This window comes from Phragmites australis, chromosome 14, assembly GCF_958298935.1.
Source record: "Phragmites australis chromosome 14, lpPhrAust1.1, whole genome shotgun sequence".
NCBI lineage: Eukaryota > Viridiplantae > Streptophyta > Magnoliopsida > Poales > Poaceae > Phragmites > Phragmites australis.
The window spans coordinates 8996233-9012047 of NC_084934.1; the positions used below are offsets into that span (position 1 = coordinate 8996233).

At 40.3% G+C, this 15815-nt stretch overlaps 1 protein-coding gene across 2 annotated transcripts; it reads left to right on the forward strand.

Moving 5' to 3' along the window:
* Positions 1–9607: 9607 nt before the first annotated feature.
* Positions 9608–12626, forward strand: LOC133890070 (uncharacterized). 2 transcript variants are annotated; one of them, XM_062330510.1, is made up of 3 exons: positions 9608–11043; positions 11794–11893; positions 12231–12626. In XM_062330510.1, exons 1-2 carry the CDS (start codon positions 9647–9649, stop codon positions 11885–11887), a joined length of 1491 nt encoding a protein of 496 aa, XP_062186494.1. In that variant the 5' UTR covers positions 9608–9646; the 3' UTR covers positions 11888–11893; positions 12231–12626. The 2 variants fall into 2 exon arrangements, with proteins under 2 accessions (XP_062186494.1, XP_062186493.1); XM_062330509.1 differs by having other exon boundaries at positions 12481–12626.
* The last annotated feature ends 3189 nt before the right edge of the window (positions 12627–15815 follow it).

The following is a 15815-nucleotide window of genomic DNA, read 5'->3' on the forward strand; positions in this document are numbered from 1 at the left end:
TGATGCTTCATATAATGCGATTATTTTAGAATGATTAGTGGATGTAGCCACTAGAGTCTGTTTTGAAGACTTCCATGAAATTGCTGTTCCACTATTTAAGAACACAAAGCCTGTTTGCGACCTGGCATTATGGGGATCTGATAAGTAAACAGCGTCAGTGTATCCAATCATATTCATATTTTGATTTCTTTTAAAGAGAAGATCAAGATCTATAGTGCATTGGAGATATCGTAAGATATTCTTGACTCCTGTCCAATGACGTTTAGTTGGAGTAGCGCTATACCTAGCTAATAAGTTTACTGCAAATGCGATATCAAGTCTGGTGCAATTTGCAAGATACATAAGCGCTCCAATGGCACTGAGATAAGGAACTTTGGGTCCCAGTATCTTTTCTCCTTCCACCCTTGGTCTAAATGGATCCTTTTCCATATCAAGAGATCGAACAACCATGGGAGTCTTTGAAGGATATGATTTTTTCATATTGAATTTCTCCAATATTTTCTGGGTATATGCGGCTTGGTGTAGTAAAATACCTGAAGGATAATGCTCGAGTTGTATTCCCAAGCAAAATTTGGTTTTACCCAAATCCTTCATTTCAAATTCCGTCTTTAGATGATTACGTCCTTCATCTATATCTTCTGTATTTCCAATGATATTTAGATCATCAACATATATAGAGATAATACAAAATCTTGTTGAGAATTTTTTTATGAAGACACATGGGCAATCATCATTGTTGGAATATCCTTTTTTAAAAGGAATTCTTTTAGTCGGGTGTACCACATTCTTCCCGACTGTTTTAAACCATATAATGATTTTTTAAGTTTTACACGGTACATGTTGCAGTTTGCGTTTGGATTCGGAATGTTAAGTCCTTCTGGAACTTTCATGTATATATCCGAATCAAGTGACCCATAAAGGTATGCGGTCACTACATCCATCAATTGCATAGATAGATTATTTTGAACTGCCAATGAAATTAAATATCGGAACGTGATTCCATTCATTACTGGAGAATAAGTCTCATTGAAATCAATGCCGGGTCTCTGCGTGAACCCTTGTGCTACAAGCCTCGCTTTATATCTCACCACCTCATTGTTTTCATTCCGTTTGCGGATAAAAACCCACTTGTATCCCACAGGAAAAATGTTACGAGGAGTAGATATCACTGATGTAAATACCTCTCTTTTGGAGAGCGAGTGTAATTCTTCCTAGATTGCGTTCTTCCATTGTGTCCAGTCCGAGCGCTTATGGCATTCTGCCATGGTCTTTGGATCTGGATCATTGAGAAGATCGTTTGCAATCTTTGAGGAGAAGTATATGGCGACAATTGTAGTCTTTCTGTCAAATGATTCTCTAGAATCAATATAGTTGATGGAAATTTCATCTACACTTTCTGACTCATTGTGATTTCCCATTGTTATTGAGTCTGGGTGTTCCGATTTTCTAGCATCAGTATTTGTGTGCACCATTGAGCTGGGATCTGGATGTTGAGCATCCACTGGATGTTTAGTATCCTTGGGTTTTGGGTGTCTTTCAACTTGACGTTGATTTGCATTTACTGATTTGGAGGAAGGATTCCTCTGTTTCCGCAGTAGCTTGCAAGAAGCTTTATCTTTTGTGTCCATACTTCTCCCCCTCTTATTTTGATTTGGGGTTTGAGTGGTTTTATTTGGTACCTCCACTCTTTCCGGCACATTCCTAGCAGGAATATAAGATTTAGTGACACCTTTATTGTCAGTAAATGCATCTGGCAGGGTATTTGCAATATTTTGCAAATTTATAATTCTCTGAACTTGGAGTTCAGATTCTTGAGTACGTAGATCTGTGTAGGAAATGTCTGTGGCATTCCAATTGACTTCCTGGCATTCTTTCTGGTACTTGAAATCTCCCCCTAATATCGGGAAATGTTCCTCATCAAATATACAGTTAGCGTAACGGGCTGTAAGAAGGTCCCCTGTTAGGGGTTCTAGGTATTTTATGATCGACGGAGAGTTATACCCTACATAGATCCCCAATTTCCTGTGTGGGCCCATTAATGTACGCTGTGGTGGTGAGATCGGTACGTATACAGCGCAACCAAACTTTCGCAAATGGGAAATGCTTGGGGGATTTCCACGTACTAACTGCAGTGGGGAAGCAATGTGATATGCAGTTGGTCGCAATTGAATTAAGTCAGCAGCGTGTAAGACTGCGTGACTCCAACATGAAGTTGGTAGGTTGCAATTATGTAATAGTGGTCTTGCAATGAGCTTGATTCTCTTGATAAGAGATTCGGCCAAACCATTTTGAGTATGAACGTAAGGTACTGAATGCTGGACTTGAATTCCTAGGGCCATACAATAATCATTGAAGGCATGTGAGGTAAATTCAGCCGTATTGTCCATTCGAATGGATTGTATCCTATGTTCAGGATAATGTGCTCGTAATTTAATAATTTGAGCAATAATTTCGGAAGAAACATGGTTTCGTGTGGATAATAGACACACATGTGACCATCGTGTAGATGCATCAATGAGAACCATGAAGCACCTGAATTGTCCAGTTAATGGTTGGATAGGACCACATATATCACCTTGAATGCGTTCAAGGAATTTGAGTGGTTCAGCTCTAATTTTAAGATAAGAGGGTCTTAAAATTAATTTTCCTGTGGCACATACGGTGCACACAAAATCCGATGGTTGTGGGAATTTGGCAGTATTTATGCCATGATTGAATTGCAGATAATTTTTCGCATCATTCCAATACCGGGATGACCTAGGCGATCATGCTATATTTGGAATGTGTCAACATTTTGAAAAATTACCTTATACGCAACATGTGGTATGGGCTTGATGTATGTATAGTACAATCCTGAGGATAAAGAGGGAATTTTTTCTAGTATTTGTTTTGCATATCCGTTATTTTTGGTAATTAGGAGATATTCCTCTTTGTTGTCATCATTAGTTTCAATATGGAAACTATTTTGACGGATATCTCTATAACTTAGTAAGGTACGTGTTGAATCGAGATATAAGAGTGCATCTTCGATTGTAATTTGAGTACCCATAGGGAGAGTGATTATGGCGTGATCAGAGCCAACAATCATAGCATCGCGTCCTGCGATCATCAAAACATTTCCTTGACTTTTTTCAGAGTTTGGAAATATTTAGTTTCCCTTAGTATAGAGTTAGTGGTACAACTATCCACTAAGCACATCTCCTCTTCATTTGGATTGTCTCCCGTAATCATCTATATATAAAAATAGAGAATGTGAAATTCTTCATAGATATATATATAGAATACATACAACTTTATTGAGTATCAATGTGTTGATACAATAGTATGACAACAACCTATTACAACACTACGTAGGATATAGATATTAATAATATCTAATTAATTAAGAGCCTAATCGAAGTCTCCAAATAAGTCATTGGAAGCAAATTCCACTAGCATATTGCCCATGCTATCAAGGTCCTCTTGCTCTTGAAGAGTAATGTCGTTGTTCAGTTCTGGATGAACATTTTGGGAATAACTTGTTGTCCTGGTGGTGTTAGGTTGAAGATTGAAATGAGCTTCAAATCTTTTGCCTTGAGTTGGCCAGCTTCGTCCAACGGACTTTAGGCAAAGATCAACCAAGTGTTTTGGGGTGTGGCATTTCTTAGTTGTGTGGCTGTAGCAACCACATTTACGACAAATATCAGATTTGTCTTTGTTATTGAAAATGCTCTTCCCCTTGTTATTTCTATGGAATTTCTGCTTCTTTATGTGGTTTTGCCTGCCTTTGAAGTTCTTTGGACGGCGTTTGTTGCTGTCGAACCTCTTTGTATTCTGAACATTTGAATTTACTTCAGGTAACGGTGCAGTGCCAGTAGGGCGCTGTTGATGATTCTTTAAAAGAAGTTCATCATGTTTTTCAGCCTGAATTAAAGTATGAATTAATTCAGAATAGTGCTGATAGTTTCTAGCACGGTATTGTTGTTGCAATACTCTATGGGTAGGAAGCATTGTAGATAAAGTTTTTTCTATTTTCTCCGCATCGGTGGGAGCTTTGTCACAAAAAAGCAATTTTGAGCAGATTTTGTGAACAACATGATTGTATTCTCCAATGGACTTAAAGTCCTGAAGGCGAATGTTGGTCCATTCGCGTTGTGCATCAGGAAGTATTACTGCCTTTTGCTGTTCATATCGCTCTTTGAGTGAATTCTATAGATCATGTGGATTTTCATCCATCAAGTATTCAGATTTTAAAACTGGATGTAAATAGTGCCTTATGTAGTATAAAGCTCCATACTTAATTTGATCTTGAAGTGGCGGGTCTCCCTCTTGAGGAGGATTTATTGCCGTCATAAGTCCACGTGATGATAGACTTATCTTCATGTCCATTGCCCATGTTAGATAGTTTTTGCCATCTAACTCGAGTCTTTCAAACTCAATATTGGACATTTTGTCCTTGTTCTGGGAGAGGCCTTCGTACCTTCTCTGTTGGTGAGGCCGATTGGTCCTTTTTCTTCTTTTTCTTGCTGCTGTGTAATGGCCAAATGCTCTTTTGGATGATTCTAAGTGCTGATGGCATATTGAGAGTGATTTGAGAGAGTGTGAGAGTGAATAGTCTCTGTTTATTGATTGCTGTTTCACACATATATATATATACATATTCAAAGGGCATGAACATGTCCATTCAATAGTGAATGGTTGCCCTTTGGTTCAACAACTGAAAAGCAGTTAGTGTGCTAATTGATCACATGCTAAATATCTATTTGTAACAGCAACAAAAGCGGCACGAAGATGTGTCCTTGAATAACTTTTGTTGAATTGCAGCACTTGATAAAAGAAAATATATAGCAGGGGCACATTGCTTTACTATTGCCATCAGCCATGCGAAAATTCAAACATCACTTGGAGGTAGAGGAATATGGGACAGTTCTCCACTTGAATCGTATCATGCAAGAAATGGTTGATCCATTCAAAAAAGATTAGTAAGCTATATCTCCCAACAATTTCTGCATATGCAGAGAAGAGTTCGCCTGCCACTTCATCTTGGAAACATGATTCAATAATCTCATCATGCTGCATGAGTGTTATTCTAACGTCCTCTCTCTCTCTCTCTCTCTCTCTCTCTCTCTCTCTCTCTCTCTCCACTTCGAATTGATACAGGCTAGTGGTTGAACAATCAAAACAAACAATAATCATGCATGAAAATTATTAATAAACATACAACGAGACATCCTTATAGGTATTTCACGCTATCATGATATCTATCCTTATTTAACACTCGATGATTTTTCAGCTCCACGCCCAACAAACTAGTACTTAACTAGTACTAGAAATAAATAAGCCTTATACATGCGTACTAGCATGGAATTCTTATCAAGTTGATTTGATAATAAATAGCCTTATACATGCTAGTGGTTGAGCACTTCAAATTAACAGACATTTCGTGCGAATACTATAAGGCACCCTGGAGGCATCATCACTGATGAATTACACTATCATGGTATTTATTCTTATTTGTCACTTAATGATTACCTTATAAAAGAATCTCTCTAACATATATTGACTAAGTATAGGTGGTTGTCAACTGACCAACCAATGTTCGATTCTTACCTCTAACATGTTACCACTACTACAAAACTAGTAATAAATAACCGGCTACCAGTGTCGTTTCGGCTAACCGGTAGTGATAAGGTATCATGCCAGTTGGAACCGGTTCATGCCACGAATCAGTAATGATACAGAAATATCGGTTCGTAACACAAACCGGTAGTGATAAGAGGTATATTATTGCCAGTTTTTATCTTGAACCAATAGTGATAAGTGTACAATATATATTGGACATGATCGACCCTTCCCTAAGCCTGAGTAGAACAAAAGGAGCTCTGTTTGTTCTCGGCGCCGGCCATTATGGTGACTTGTTGCTTGAAGCTTTAAAATTTGGAGGAATCCACGTGCCCTAGGTGCTCTAAGATTAGTAACTTGATCTACATTTCATTCATAGTTACCTTTATTTGCTAGATTGCTCTAGATTTTGAAAATAGGTGATTATTTCATGATTATGAATTTTAAAGATCTAGAGCTCTAATTGAGTTTACACCTCTAAATAATTAGTTGCTACTCTATCCTCATGTAAGTTGCTACTCAACTTTAACATAGGTTGCTACTTGTAATAACATAAGTTGCTAATAGTGCTTACTATCAACTTACTAGCAAGTTCTTCAACAACGTAGTAGCAACTTACTACAACTTCTAGCAAATTTGGAAAATGACAAAATAACAACATGTTCATCATCTCCGGTAAAAGGTAGCAACTTTAGTAGCTAATTTGCAAATCTAGTTGAAAATCCCTAGCAACTCACAATTTTTTTTTAAAAAAACTATACACCCAAATAGAAAAGGACATGCAACAAATTGCTCTTTCGGAGGTAGCAACTTCAATAGCTATTTATATATAACTTGCTACCAAATTTGTATATATCTTGCTACTAGATATTACATGTATTGAAAACATATGTAATGTGTATCTCATTTTGTTAGACTTATCATGTAGAACACAATAATGCAAATGGAACTCAAAACAGACACTCAATGAGGAAAATATGGTCATTCAAAGAAAATAAAAAGGACTAGTTTGTCCTAGTTGTGCTGACATCATCACGAAAGTGGCATGTGTTGATTGTTTGCACATGGCATATTTTTTGTAGTGCCGGAGTTTGTTTTGTACAACCTAGGACTGACGAGTGGAGAAAACTTTTTTCTGGTACAAAGAAAATGATGGAGTTGTGTGATCTGCTTATGAGCAATAGATCGGAGGGTTATCAAGGTTCGAAAATAAATGCCAAAAAAAACAACTCAACCGAACCAGTGAAAAAGATTTTGTAAAAAAAATCGAGTTTTTTGGATGTTACAAACTACATCTACTATGATTTACAATTTAGTAAAATCATTATTTATGCATTGATCAGTTGGTTACATCTACTATGATTTGCACTTCAATATATCATGAGCACCTATAATTGAAGTGTCACATGTAAGATTAAGGGTGTATTTGTTTGGGCATGTTCTAGCTGCTTGTACGACTTATGGTCCCTAGATGCACAAGCCCAAACAAAGACTCATTTTTTTCACAAGTGCTTGTGCAAGCACTTAAGAAAATTTTAACTACCGGGAAAAAGCTCCCCGTAGGGTCCTTTCCTCACCCCCTCCCTCGACTTCCTACACCTCTAGTTCCCACGTTACCCTCAAAGTTGATTGGATTTACCCAAAAAATGACATTGACTATATAAATGAAAACCCCTTCAATTTTTCTCTCTTCCACCACCCACTCATCCCACCTCATCCACCACCCGCCACACCCCTGATGCGTCTGCAGAACGAATGATGAGTATGAGGATAGGAGAAGGCATTAGATGCTTCTTTATTTGTATCCTTATGTGTCTCATCATCTGCATCATTAATTGTTCTAAATTGTATGTTCTTGTTTTAAATTCTATGTATTGTTGTATTAATGAGATCTATGTAATGCTACCTAAATCTGATGTATGGTTCATAATTATTTGCATTGTTGTTCTAAACTTGTCTTATTTCTTTTTATTGTTCTAAACTTCTATTTATTATTGTTCTAAACTTGTCTTATTTCTATTTCTAGATGAGCACAACAACCGATAGTGGTGTTGACATTCGCTCAAGTGATGATGAGAATAATTTTGCTCTAAAAAAGGAGGAAGTTAAGAAAGAAGAAACATCAATAATACATGCATGCTGCTTTTGCTGCTCTCACATATAGTGAGAAGTACCTTATGAAAAAAAGAGAGGAAGGTGCCATGATGTATTGGACAACAGTGGGTCTTTGATTGTTTGGGCTATTCAAAGGATTGCTACAAAATGTTCGAAATGCATAGGCCTTGTTTTGATGCATTGCATGATACTTTGGTACTCAAATATAGGTTGAAAGCAACAAGGAACATGTGTTTTGAAGAGGCCCTTGGATATTTGTGTGGACTATTGGTGGCCCCTAGTCCGTGAGTCAAGTTTAGAATCAGTTTCAAAGATCTCCTGAATCAATCAACAAAAAGTTCAGAAAAGTGTTGACATGTTTGAATTTGTTAGCTGCAGACATCTTTAAACCAAGTGATCCTCAATTCACAATTGTGCATGAGATACTTCAAGAATCTAAATTTTCTCCTCACTTTAACAATTGCATAGGTGCTATTTATGGGACACACATACCAGTTGTTGTGCCAAGAGATGAGATGGTTAACCATGTTGGTCGTAATGGGTTTGCAACACAGAATGTTATGGTTGTATATGACTTCGACATGAGATTCACATCCACAGTAGCTAGATGGCCAGGTTCAGTACATGACATGAGAATATTTAAAGATACCATGTACAAATACAAAGAAAGGTTTTCTCATACTCCACCAGGTATATATTTCGCTTGTGCGCAACTAAATTTACAATATTGCTTGTCTTCTATTTGACTAACACATGTATTATTTAGGAAAATATTATCTTATTGATTCATGTTACCCTAATCAGATTGGATATCTAGCACCTTATAGAGGCCAAAAGTATCATCTATCAGAGTTTCATCAAGGTCATGCTCTTAGTGGTAAAAAAGAGATATTCAATCATGCTCATTAATCACTTCGGAATATCATCAAACACTCCTTTGGTACGTTGAAGCAGAAATGACGCATTTTATGAAATGTGCCAAGCTACTCAATAGAGAAGCAAACAAGGATTATCATTGTGTGTATGGCATTGCATAATTTAATTAGGGATAGTGTATTGTATGATCGTCACTTTGCTAGATGTGATCGTGATGAGGACTACATTCCTCCGGGGCATGTGATCAACAAATTTGGGGGAGTTATGTAGGGGTAGTGATGGATACGTGGATACCACTCGTGAAAATATTGCTAATGCTTTGATGGTAGCAAGAGGATAGAAACATTGCAATAGTTAGACAAGAGAATGGTATAATACTTTTAGATGATGGGTAGCTATATATTTTGATGTAACTATGTTGTAATAGGTGGACATAATAAATTTATATTTTCAACGGGATAATGGATTAATTCATATTTGGTACTCTCTATGTAATCTTCTTTTAAATCAGCTATTAAATATGTCATTTACGCTTACATCAGCTCTTAAACATGTCATTGGCACTTAAATCAGCATAATCATCACTTAAACAAAATCTACAACAGACAGTGTCATTTATGTCATTCACCTCCAACCACAGGGTCACCAGCCATCCAAAAGCATCATTGCCAAACGACAAATCAATCTATACAGCATCTCCAGTTGCTTCTCATTCAATGGCTTCTCAGCCAGCTCAAACAAATACAACCTGAGTTGTGTGCTTAGACCTGCGAAGCTATGAATCAAACGAACTCCTAAGTAAGTCGTGGTTAATAGCCTTAAGCTGCTTAGGATTATGAAACTGCTCTCTCCAGTCATAAATATATATCGTTTTAAAAAAAAATTGATTAAAATTTTGATTAACAATAGTTTTCAAGAAAGTAGTAGTTTTCGCCGTAAACCTTCTCTATCCCTTAATCAAACTACTAGAGGACATTGTTCCTCCTAATTACGTCAAATCTCATAATCACCTCCTTTGACCTCGCCGAAACTACTCATCCAACAAATCACAGCCATGTTACACTCCAGCCGCTACCACAGCCTCAAATTCACACCCACCTCACCGCCGGCCACCACCTTCCACTCCCGCCACCTCCGCCACCTCCGGCCGCCTCGCTCCCAAACCCTTGCATCCGCGAACACCCCGCCGCCATCGCCACTACGATTTCCGTCACCAAGGCGGCATTGGCGGTGGCGGCGCAGCACCGGCAGCGATGCCGTCCAAGAACCGCTTCCTGTCCAGACCAATCCCACCGCCACCACCAGCGGCGGGGAGAAGAAGAGCTTCTGGGCGGCGGTGAGCCTCGTCGTGGGCACCGCCGTCGGGCCGGGCATGCTGGGCCTGCCGTCCGCCACCATCCGCTCCGGTCAGACGCCCTCCGCGGCCGCCATCCTGCTATCCTGGGCCTACGTGGTGTCCTCCATCGTTCTCGTCGCCGAGCTTAGCTTCGCCGCCATGGAGGAAGAGGGAATCGAAGAGGTCAGCTTCACGGGCCTCGCGTCCAGCACCCTGGGGGCGGCCCTCGGGGCCGTCGTCGCCGTCGTCTACGCCGCGCTCAGCTTCTCCCTGCTCGTTGCCTGCGTCGCCGGCATCGGCTCCCTGGTCTCCCAGCTGTTCCCCGGGGTGAATCCGATCCTGGCAAACGCCCTGTTCCCGTGCTTTGCCGGCGTCCTCATCGCGTTCTTCCCCTTCAAGGCCGTCGACGGCGCCAACCGTGCCCTCTGTGGCTTGATGCTCGTCTCAATTACCGCGCTTGTGGTGACCGGCGTGTCCGTCGGCCGGAGCAGCTTGCTGACATCTCTCGGCTACGCTTGCTGGAGACCTGGCGCTATCCTGCCGGCCATCCCGGTGACCGTGCTCACGCTCGGGTTTCATGTAATCACACCGTTCATCTGCAAGATTGTGGGGGACTCGGTGTATGATGCTCGGAGAGCCATACTAATTGGGGGCGCCGTGCCATTGGCCATGGTGCTGTCGTGGAATGCGGTCATTCTCGGGCTGGCAAGTGCTGGTGACAATGCTGGGTTTGATGACCCTATTAAGCTGCTTCTCTCAGTGAATCCAGCAGCTTTGCCTGCTGTTCGAGGCTTTGCTTTTGCTGCACTGGCGACAAGCCTGATAGGATATGCAGTGAGCTTCCCGAAGCAGTTGGCAGACACAGTGGGGTTGATTGTTCAGAGGTTTTCTCCGAAGCAAGGAAGTGTGCAGCATTCTAATGCTAGTAGTAGTAATGCCAAAAATGGGGCTATTTTGACATGGATGGTGCTGGCAATTCCTATCTTTGTTGCATCATTCTTCTCATCAGCCTTCTCTAAGGCACTGGATTTTGCTGGGGTTTATGCAAACTGTTTCCTGTTTGGGATCCTACCTCCAGTCATGGCCTGGATTCATCGGTCACGGAAGAGGAAGAGGTAACGTCAATTAGTCCATGTCTCTTCTGGTAGATACAATTTAGAGATATCAACATTGGTAAAAATGTAAAATTCAAATAAAACATTAAGGAGCATAGAGACAAGCTGAAATGATGACAAATAAGTATAGAGCAGTTGCATACATTAATCTGCAGGCCTGTCAGAATTGGTGCTTGGTAACTAAGTAGCTAAATTAAGTTGTTCATTGTTTCTTGACAATACACTAAATCACATGTAATCTGAAAGTATCAAGGCACTTATTCCATTGTTTGTTTCTTACTACTAAAAAATTTGCCTGACGATAAGCCACATCCCCTCTTTGGACAATACAATCACTTGCTTTTCCGGCCTTAATACTTGCAGACTAATGCTACTGACAGGTGTAATTTGTACAACCAGTAGTCTAGTTTTAATTTTCAGTTAGCCGGTCATCCATCTTGTTTCATCCTGTAGGCAAACTAAAATTCCTGTGCCACTAGCTTGACTCTTTGGTCACTCCTTGTGTGAGTAAAATTATTTGATCTATGTGATAGGGGATCATTTTGTGATGAATGTAAGAAGTATCTTGTTTTGTAAAGGATGATATAGTTTATCATGCATGTGTTCTAGAATTGGGGTAATACCGTAACAGATGTAACACCAATATGAGGTTCTGAACTGTTTGTCTGTAGACTCTATATGATGTTCACATGTCATCATCACTTAAGTGTCTATTGATGCCAGTTTTGCTTATACTGCTTCATCATTTAGATCACCTGATTCATGTGAAGATATTTTGCCTGGTGGAAATGGTGCTCTCTTGATACTTTTCAGTATTGCTGTGGTCTTAGCATTCTGGCACTAGAAGAAGGTAAGCACATCAGTGACACATTTTGTTTCATAATCAGACAATTCACTAGTCAATCACAAGCATTAAGGTGGTTAGAACTTTCAGATTTTCATTGTTCATGGCTTCATGTTTCAATTCCTCTCCCCCATTTCACATCTTTGCTCTTTAATCTAGGACATTTTGTTCTCAGTTTGCTTGCTAATTAGTAGTATTTACCCATCGAAGTTTCTCTTTTATAGATTTCTAGTGAAACCAAAGTTTTTTAATGTAAAGATTGCAACTGTGCTGCAGAACTTACAATCAAAAAGTGTTAACCAAACATTTCACTTAGTAATCAATTTTCATGTATGTCATGCAGCTGAAGCTTAACAGATGCACATACCGTTAGCATGAATATAAACCCCTCTATATCTTGTGGTTAGTCTGCTTATGAACTTGTGGATTTCCCAAGTTTAATATCAAGTAAGATAAACAAAACAGTTTTTTTCTGGTCCCCTGTGACTCCTTAATGCCAAGGTTATTTGTTGTAGTGTTCAGAGCAATATTTGGTTGGCCCACTTTAAGGGGTCTCTTACGCTGCAGTTCTTTTGATATGTTGATTTACTTAGGACTTCAAATGTTGTGCTATGAAGAAACCAGCTCTATTCATCGCCAATCGTCGGCATCCTCAGAACCAACATGCCCATTTGCGGTTGCGTTCAATCTGAGTCGGTAACCTGTTTTATTTCTTCGGAACAAGATTGGTGCAATTTAATTCGGTGTGCTAGCCCAAGTGTGTTGTCAGACTCTGTACGCTGTATTGCTTGGGTAGTTCCATGTAGATGGAAATGGAAGCCCGTGGCTGCTGTCGTGATGAGAAATTTGCTTACATTTGTGTGGACAACGAGTTGGTTATAGATCTTAATAGGGTGATTTGCTTACATTTTGGTCGCGTTCGTGGCAAATATGTCGTCCGTCGCCGCCCCGGGAGTGACAGCAGACGCGAGAAGGATGGGCAGCTATCGCGTGACGCGAGCGCTCTTGCCTGCCGGATCGTCGTGCTTACGATACGGGCGCCTGGCCCATGCCACCGGATCTGATTCATTTTTGAAAGTGATTTTATGGTTAAAAATAATTTTTTAAAATAAATTATATAGAGAAAGTGATTCTGTGTAGGAAGTGAATTAAAGAAAGCTGTCTTTTAGCTATTTAGTTTCTAATTTATTTTTAGATAATCACTCGTACAAATTGAAAACTATTTTTTGACAGAGCTCTTCTTAATTACAGCTAGGAAGCTACTCTGAAAGTTGTACCAATCAGATCCTTAGAGTGAGCCTGAGACTTAAAAAAAAGCTCTAGGGCGCCCATGACGCCGCGACTATGACGACTTGCTCAGCTCACTCGACGGCGCGTTACAGGGGAATGCATCCGAAGATGGCAAGTTCATCCGAGCTGCGTGTGCTGGCTTCGATAAATTTGCTCCACACCTGCACGAATCATTAGGATCTGTTTGCTAGAGTTTATAGCTTAAGAATTTTTAGAATTAGTATTTCTAGCTCTGAAATTTACGGAACTGGAATTATAGACATCTTGAAAGTGTTTAGATGAGTTATCTGTTTATTTTAATCTAAAATTAGAGACTTAAATTATTTTACTTTAGACTACAAACTTAAGATCTGATCTAAAGCTGAAACTAGAGCCCTGCTAAATAGTATCTTGTACTACTAGCTTGGTAACTGTGCTAGTGGAATTTTTATTTCTTAGTTATTTTGGAAAACATATTTTACCAATAGATCCTTCAGCAATCTCTATCTAAAAATAGATATTTTTCATGATGCTGTAATCTCTGGTGCTATTGGTCAATTGCACGGTGTCATAGTTTTTGGTGTTGTGTTGTGCCATAATGGATATGTGGTGGATTAAAGATATTCAAATGGACCGTGTCCACTGGGTCGGTCCAAGGCACGACACTGTAGATACGGCTCAGGCACGGTATGGCCTGAGTCGAGACGGGCCGGACCGGCACGACATGAGTCCACGGGTCGTGCCTGGGCCGAACGCGCGGCACGGCACGGCATGGCCCAGCTGAGTCGGGCCAGCACGGGCACGACCCAGCGGCACGATCCGGCCCGGCACGCATGAGCCCGGCTATTTTATATTTTATATATATTTATAATTTTGTAGCTATTTTTATCTATTTTCTATATTTTTATCTATTTTCTATATATTTTTTATTTTTTAGCTATTTTTTATTTTTTTCGGGCTGGCTGTGCCGACGAGCCACCTGTGGCACCATACCCGTCGGGTCGACCGAGCCGCCAGGCTGAAATAGTGCCCAGGTCAGCCTGGCACTGCACGGTAACCGACGGATCATACCGTGGACCGAGGGGAGGTACACGGGCTGACATAGCACAGCCCATTACAGTACCTGGGCCGTTCGGATCGTACCGTAGCCGGACTAGGCCGGTCCGAATGACCTATTTGATCATCTCTGTGGTGGATGAAAACGCACGTACATGCTAACCCTACAACTACACACAACTTGAAGAAAGCGTCCATCCGAAGATCATCAGGACCCAACGAAAATCCCGTAGACGACGAGCACGTCGTAATCCTTTCTGTAGCGTCACGCTGGAGAAACTGGAGAAATCTGAAATAAATCAAAACCTCCCGTTAGGTGTGTGTGGAGTGGGTGCGTGTGTGTGGAGTGAGTGCGCACGTTCATGTTCAGATACTACAGCTGTATTCAGTGGTGAAGAGTAAAAAAAAAATTAGAGGATGTGTCGAATCAAGACGTCAAAGACCATGACATCGTAAGTCAATAGCACGGTGCCACGACCCTTAGCACCGTACCCGTCACGACTCCCATCTTCGCAGAAGGATTGAGCTGGAGCAGGACATGAAGTGTCATTATCTGTGGCGCCGTATTATATAAGTACGACGCCACAACCATTAGCGCCGTACACTGCAAATAGGCAAATGTTATTTGACTTGGATTTTCTGCCAACTCGAATTCTTCCGCCATTGTAACAAGTCTTGGCATATCAGATTCCATATGTCCGATCAAGGCTACAACACCCCACAACTGCACCAGAATTTACAATAGCGAGCTGTATACCTCTGCTTCCAGTGGAAAGAAGGCTAGCCCGTGATTGTGCGGCAAAGTATCTATCGATGATATCATCAGATTTTAGCAATGAAGCTAAAGAAGGTATTGTTTCTTGTTTTGTTCTCAACGCGAATTGGATATAGGAATTAATGTGTAAAATATTTGTACACTCTGCATCTGGTCTCAAGTGTAGCAAACATGTCTTTGGTGATTGTAGTTACTATATTTATGATATATATATATATATATATGGGGTTTTGGTGATTAATGATAATATATTTAATGAGACTAATATGCTTAACAGGTATATGTTTTTAGTAGGTTTCAAGGATACAATACATGAAGAAGCTATTGAAGTTAAAACGAAGATTGATCAAATTAGAAAAGTCCTAGAGAAAGTATACATGTTGGAAGATCCGGCGTAGAGGAGATTGTATACATCAGATCATTTCAGCTCATGATAATTGTACACACCGAAAGATCTGGTATATGAAGAAGGTGCACGTCGAAGTATTTTCTAAGGAATGATTTGAAGATGCTACACGTCAGATGGTTCGACGCTCTGAAGTCCTACACGTCGGAGTATTTCTTACAAAGAAGACTTCAATGGTGGTTTGGCATAGTTGTACACGCCGGATAGTTCGGCGCTAAAGATTGGCTACGTCAGACCATTTTGTGCAGAGAAGAAGTGAGTCGATCGGCTCAAGTGTACATGCTGGATGGTCCGACGATGGAGCTAGTGAACACGTGCGGAACATCCGGTGTTCACAAAAGGTTTGAGTAAGGTTTCAACGGCTACTTTTTGGATGATGTACATGTCGGATGATCCGGTGAGTATAATGTTGTTTATATCGG

Coding starts and splice junctions, on each gene's coding strand:
- LOC133890070 (XM_062330510.1), top strand. CDS start 9,647: ATGTTACACTCCAGCCGCTACCACAGCCTCAAATTCACACCCACCTCA. Junction 11,044..11,793: donor CGGTCACGGAAGAGGAAGAG/GTAACGTCAATT, acceptor TTCATCATTTAG/ATCACCTGATTCATGTGAAG.